The 6,537-nt window shown below is 44.8% G+C and overlaps 1 protein-coding gene across 2 annotated transcripts; it reads left to right on the forward strand.

The window, feature by feature from the left end:
* Nucleotides 1-693: 693 nt before the first annotated feature.
* LOC120839178 lies at nt 694-2,859 on the forward strand. 2 transcript variants are annotated; one of them, XM_040209433.3, is made up of 2 exons: nt 694-1,345; nt 1,649-2,591. In XM_040209433.3, the coding sequence occupies exons 1-2, from the start codon at nt 695-697 to the stop codon at nt 2,552-2,554; spliced, it is 1,557 nt and encodes a 518-aa protein (XP_040065367.1). In that variant the 5' UTR covers nt 694; the 3' UTR covers nt 2,555-2,591. The 2 variants fall into 2 exon arrangements, with proteins under 2 accessions (XP_040065367.1, XP_040065366.1); XM_040209432.3 differs by having other exon boundaries at nt 694-2,859.
* The last annotated feature ends 3,678 nt before the right edge of the window (nt 2,860-6,537 follow it).

Raw genomic sequence — 6,537 nt, forward strand, 5'->3', positions numbered from 1 at the left:
AGATAGGTAAAATTTTGCGTTGAATGGTGCCAGCTACACAAGAACAGTCTACAGCAATTGGTTGTCATACGGCAGTTATTTTAGTGTTAATATCCCGTGGGTAACAATATAATATTTTGTTTTAATGTTTTTTGTTTCTTCTTTTGTGCTCTGCGATTTTTAATCTTAAATGTATGTAAAAATCACTTTACAAATACGTCTTTAGATATTCTGACTGTGTTGCTTACGTAATCCGTGTAGGCAGCTCAAAATACCAAGCTGTCTTGTATTTATATGTGTATTTACTTATTTATGTATTAACACTAAAAGCCTTTTATTCACTTTTTTTTTCATAAATGAAAATGCATAACTTGAACTCAAACGAGATAAATCACGCCTACATAGTTCACGCAACAGAAAATGTAAAAGAAAAATATAACCAGGTAGAATGGTTGGTGTAAAATATATAAACGACTAAATTTTCGCGAGGACCTAATTTTTGCGAATTTCGCGAATCGCCTACAATTCGCGAAAAATACGCCCCAAGAACAATTCTGGCAATATGTGAACGCTACGGAAACTACACTCGATTCGCAAAAATTAGAACCCGCGAATAATTTCAATACTTCAGCTTGGGTGAGTTGGTTAATCTTGCTAATACTTCACAGCGCACCAAAGACAACGCACCATCGCGGGGCGTGGAACCGGCACAGTCATGGCGGTGCCCTTCACGCATATTCGTTTTCTGCTGCTCATGCAGGTCGTGTGTCGTGGTGCTTCATCGCTATTGCAACGCAACGTCAGCAAAGACACGGAACATCCCCCACCATCGGCTACGCCTGTTTTCGCCTTCAACTCGGATCTTCTCGACGACACCACTCTCGCAACGTGTCCTGCACCCGTTTCTGGCCAGTGTCCGATCCCTGCCTACGAACCTTGGGAGGACAGTTTCGGTGTTTTCAGCCTACAAAAGGCGGAAATCGACAGTCTCGGCTTGGGGCGTGGAACCGGCACAGTCATGGCGGTGCCCTTCACGCATATTCGTTTTCTGCTGCTCATGCAGGTCGTGTGTCGTGGTGCTTCATCGCTATTGCAACGCAACGTCAGCAAAGACACGGAACATCCCCCACCATCGGCTACGCCTGTTTTCGCCTTCAACTCGGATCTTCTCGACGACACCACTCTCGCAACGTGTCCTGCACCCGTTTCTGGCCAGTGTCCGATCCCTGCCTACGAACCTTGGGAGGACAGTTTCGGTGTTTTCAGCCTACAAAAGGCGGAAATCGACAGTCTCGGCTTGGGGCGTGGAACCGGCACAGTCATGGCGGTGCCCTTCACGCATATTCGTTTTCTGCTGCTCATGCAGGTCGTGTGTCGTGGTGCTTCATCGCTATTGCAACGCAACGTCAGCAAAGACACGGAACATCCCCCACCATCGGCTACGCCTGTTTTCGCCTTCAACTCGGATCTTCTCGACGACACCACTCTCGCAACGTGTCCTGCACCCGTTTCTGGCCAGTGTCCGATCCCTGCCTACGAACCTTGGGAGGACAGTTTCGGTGTTTTCAGCCTACAAAAGGCGGAAATCGACAGTCTCGGCTTGGGGCGTGGAACCGGCACAGTCATGGCGGTGCCCTTCACGCATATTCGTTTTCTGCTGCTCATGCAGGTTGGTGCCAGCTTCTCTAAATGTTCTAAATTTCGTTTTGCTCTTCTGCCGGTTCCACCCCATGTTGTATTTGCTAACGTTAGATCACGCGGCTTGACCTGCCGATTTCGGAGAGGTTTCGTGTTGTTGCACAATTACGCTTTCTATTTCTTATTGCTACTGCTGTGCGGTGACGTTGAATTAAATCCCGGCCCTCTTTCTGTCGCGCAAGAAAATCAGCTAGTTGAAGCAATGCAACTAATTCCAAGTATGCACGAAGGACAAAAGACTGTAATAAACGAACTGAAAGCCATCAAAGATTTGCAAACCACATTCGAAAGAAAACTGGAGGGCTTATTTTCTCGTATAGCCATAATTGAGAGCGATGTGGCTGCAATTAAACCACTGAGGGGAGAATTTGAAGAACTTAAAGCGTCAAATCGGGAACTCGATACGCAGCTTAGAACAACAGCTTTACGTCAAGAAGAACTGGAAAATCAATCTCGGAGAAACAACCTGCTCATCTACGGTTTGCCCGACGTGGCGGCTGAAACCTGGGAAGCTTCAGAGGCTAAGGCTTTATCTTTTTTCGCCGATAAGCTCGATATACACCTTGAAGCTACTAGCATTGAACGAGCGCACAGGATTGGCCGCTTTGCTGCTGATAAAAACCGCCCTTTGATTTCGAAGTTCCTGTCATTTAAAGACAAGCAAAGGGTTCTTTCCAAGGCCTTCAAACTAAAACGAAGTGGTTTTTCTATAAGCGACGATTTTTCCCCTGCAGTACAGTTTGCAAGACGCAGACTTCTAGACTACGCCAGTGAGCAGAACGCGCAATTTAAATTGCGATACAACAAGTTAACTATAGGCAACAAAACGTATATGTACGATCCAGATAATGACACTGTGTTCGAAAGTGCCCGGTAACCACCAAAGCATACAAGCGGAAATGGAGAACTTAGCTTTCAAAAACTAGTCTTCATAACTGTTAACTGCAGAAGTGTTAAAAACAAAAAAAGACGAACTTGCCTTTCTTCTGAATTCAACACAGGCTGATGTGGTTATTGGTACGGAGTCGTGGCTTGATGGTTCTGTAGACAGTTCTGAAATATTTCCTGCTAACTATGAGGTCTACCGCAAAGATAGAAATCTAAGGGGCGGGGGTGTGTTCTTACTTGTGTCTACAGACCTACCAAGCACAGCCCTTGAATTTCACGACTGTATTTGCGAATCTGTTTGGTGTACAATCAAACTGCGAGGCTCGCAATTTCTCACAGTCGGCTCATTTTATAGACCACCGGGTAATAATGCACTGGATCCCCTTTTGTGTTTATCTAATACTTTGTCAGCAATAACCCCTGATGACGTCATACTTAGTGGAGACTTTAATCTTCCCGATATAGATTGGGTGGAAAATATACCTAATTTGCGTAATTCACTCTCTTCTCTTTATACCACGTTTGACGAACTGATAAACACTCATGAGTTGCAACAGTTCGTGTCCCTTCCAACAAGATATAGTGCACGGGAATCTATTCTAGATCTTTTTTTTACAAATCGTCCTTCTTGTGTGTCCTCAGTAATGACAACACCGGGCCTCAGTGACCATGAAGTTGTAGTTACACAAATAACTTGTAGGCGCGATGTCATCATCAAGTCACGCCCCAAAAAAGTGTGTTTTCGATCGGGGTGATTATGATAACTTGTCTTTTGACCTGTTGGCTTTCCTCCCCGAGTTTGAATGCTCATGTACGTCACTTGACATTGAAGGTTTGTGGTTGTTGTTTAAAAGTGTACTTATGGCTCTTATCGATAAATATGTTCCCTGTAAAATGTTATCAGGAAGGCGTAGACACGATAAACCATGGATAAACAAAAGCTTGCGTTGCCTCCTAAATAAAAAACGACGTCTGTTTCTTAAATATAAAAAAACAAAAAACCCGGCAACGAAAAGTGAACTAAAATGCCTCGATTACGCCTTTAAAAAAGAGGTTAAGGAAGCTAAACTGCATTTCTTCTCTACCCTGGGTCCCAGGTTGCTTAACAACCCAAAAGAATTATGGAAAATTGTGAAAAGAACGGGTAATAACGTAAGCATAGGTATACCCCCAATACTTCAAAACAATGAATTGACTTCGGACGACTTAGAGAGAGCGGTTTGCTTCAATAATTTTTTTCAGTCTGTTTTTTCTAGTCCAGCAGAGACAGACGAATTGGCCTTATCTATGTCAGAACTTAATGGGATGCCAGAATTTGTAATTGAGGATAATGGTGTACTTAAACTTCTTTGTAATTTAAAACCTCATTCAGCCACAGGACCCGATGGAATCCCTAACCACGTGTTAAAATCGTGTGCTACCGCGATTACGTCCTTCCTAGTTATATTGTTTAACAAATCGCTTTTCTCGAGCAAGCTGCCGTCGGATTGGAAGACTGCTAATATTGCACCCGTCCATAAGGCAGGACTTAAACGCGAGGTATCTAATTACAGGCCAATATCGCTGACTAGTGTTTGTTCCAAACTGCTAGAACACATCATATACTCAAATATTGTATCTCATCTAGAGTTAAATAATTATTTTACCCCGCAGCAGCATGGTTTTCGCTCGGCCGGGTCTGTCGTGCTCTACGCAGTTGTTTGAATTTGTCCATGATATTTCTCTCTCATTCGATAAAAATATACAAACTGACTGCTTGCTTTTAGACTTCCAAAAAGCTTTTGACAAAGTGCCCCACTCCCTTCTTATGCACAAATTGTCAACCTTGGGGTTACCTGGTTATCTTATCAAGTGGCTGAAAGATTATTTAACTGATCGTACTCAGTGTGTAGTTGTCAATGGTGTTAAATCCCCGTACGCAGCGGTTACGTCAGGAGTTCCCCAGGGGAGCGTACTTGGACCTCTTCTCTTTTTAATTTATATTAATGACGTTCCTCAAAACTTAACATCTAGTATTCGTTTATACACGGATGATTGCGTTATCTATCGGCAAGTTTGCAACGACGATCATTCCTACTTACTCCAGACTCACCTTGAAACAGTGGCGGCGTGGTGTAACAGGTGGGGAATGTGCCTAAACATTAATAAATGCAATTATATTCGGTTTACCAAAAAACGCAACCCTTTTCTATCAAGGTACAATCTAAACGGCACTGACCTTAAAGAGGTTACGGAGGTAAAGTATTTAGGTGTCTATTTTAGCAGCACTCTTTCCTGGGCCAAACACGTGGACACAGTAACGCTTAAGGCGAACCGTGTCCTAAACTTTATAAAAAGGAATTTTAAAATGGCTCCTGAAGATATAAAAGCTTTGCTATACACTACTAACGTTAGGCCTATCTTAGAGTACGCGTGTTCAGTGTGGGACCCTCATTTCCTCAACTTGTCCTCAAAAATTGAACGCGTACAAAATAGAGCTTCGCGCTTCGTTACAAATACCTACGCCTTTCGGTCAAGCGTCACCAAACTTAAAGAGCAACTTAACTGGCACTTGCTAGCTTCACGACGAAAGTGCTTGCGATTAAAACTTTTTAGAAGTATTTTCCTACGGAACACACGCATTAACAAGGATAAGTATCTTCATAGTCCTGATTACATTTCCTCAAGGGTATATCATTCGCTTAAAATAAAAGAAATTAGATGTAGAACAGAACTGTTTAAACATTCCTTTTGTCCAAAGAGCATTCATGAATGGAATGCCCTTCCTGAACTTGTGGTGACAGAAACCTCAGATGCCAGCTTTTCTTCTCTCCTATTGGACCTATAAAACTCCCTCAGTGTTCAATATCCTGTATTGTGTTTATTAGTTATACTTGTTTCGTGTTTTCTGTTAGTAATGTGCTTGCTGATTGTATTCCTTTTTTCTTGCAACAGATCTTTGATGTTTTTTGCATTTTTTTGTGTATTGGTGCTTTCAAGCACTATGTTTTACTTGCGTTTAACAAGTGTGATGCAACCATCTTTTATGTATTTTAACCCCCCTACTGTAATGCCCTCTGGGCGATGTAGGTACTGTATAAATAAGTATAAATAAATCAAAACAGATCGAATCGATGTTTTGATGGTGTGTTGTCTTTTGTGCACTGTGAAGTATTAGAATAATTTCGAAATTTCAGCTTTGGCCCGATTCGCGAAAATTTTAGCCCGCGAAAATTAAGTCGTTTACAGTATAAATTATGTAAAATAAGACCACCGCAAAAAAACAAAAAAAAAACACATCAGAGTGGTAAATAAGATCGAAATTTTCCGGACGCAGGTGGCCCGGGTACTGTTCCAGTGCCGGACCACACCCCATGAGATCACTGGCCGTGCCTTCTGCGAGCTTCTGCTGGGCCGGATGTTCAAGACCCCCTTGGACGTCTTGCATTCAGACCTCCGGTCCGGACCTTCAGGAGCGCGCGCTCCTGAAGCAGCTGAAGCAGAAGCTGGCTGCTGACCGAGGGTGCCGTCCCGGGCCTTTGCCGGAGCCGGGAGCGTCGGTCTACGCCAGGAACTTCCGTCCTGGCCCACCCTGGTCTGCCGGACATGTGGCTTCTCCAGCGAGTGCCTCATCGCTGCTCGTCCGCATGCCCGACGGGACCACCTGGCACTGGCACTCCGACCATGTCAGGCTTCGCTCCGGGACCTGGCTTGCACCCTCACCCGTCACTTCAGAGGACCAGCCCGCAGGGGGACCATCGACAGCACCAGTTGCGGCCAGTAGAGCGCCAACCAGCACGGAGGCGACAAGCGTCTCCACTCCTGTGGCGCCAGTTGGGCCGGTGCCACTCACAAATCCGGTCCCTGCGGCTCCACCGGATAGAGCGCGACCGGTACAGGCAGCGCCGGGCCCGTCGACTGCAGTGACCAGGCGGAGTACACGGCAGCGAAGGCCACCTGACCGTTACGCGCCAGGGGCGTAATCGACTGGCT

Source organism: Ixodes scapularis, unplaced genomic scaffold, assembly GCF_016920785.2.
Source record: "Ixodes scapularis isolate PalLabHiFi unplaced genomic scaffold, ASM1692078v2 PGA_scaffold7__128_contigs__length_106722199, whole genome shotgun sequence".
Lineage (NCBI taxonomy): Eukaryota > Metazoa > Arthropoda > Arachnida > Ixodida > Ixodidae > Ixodes > Ixodes scapularis.

What these genes read in the sequence shown, in the direction of transcription:
- LOC120839178 (XM_040209432.3), top strand. Translation starts at nt 695, where the DNA reads ATGGCGGTGCCCTTCACGCATATTCGTTTTCTGCTGCTCATGCAGGTC.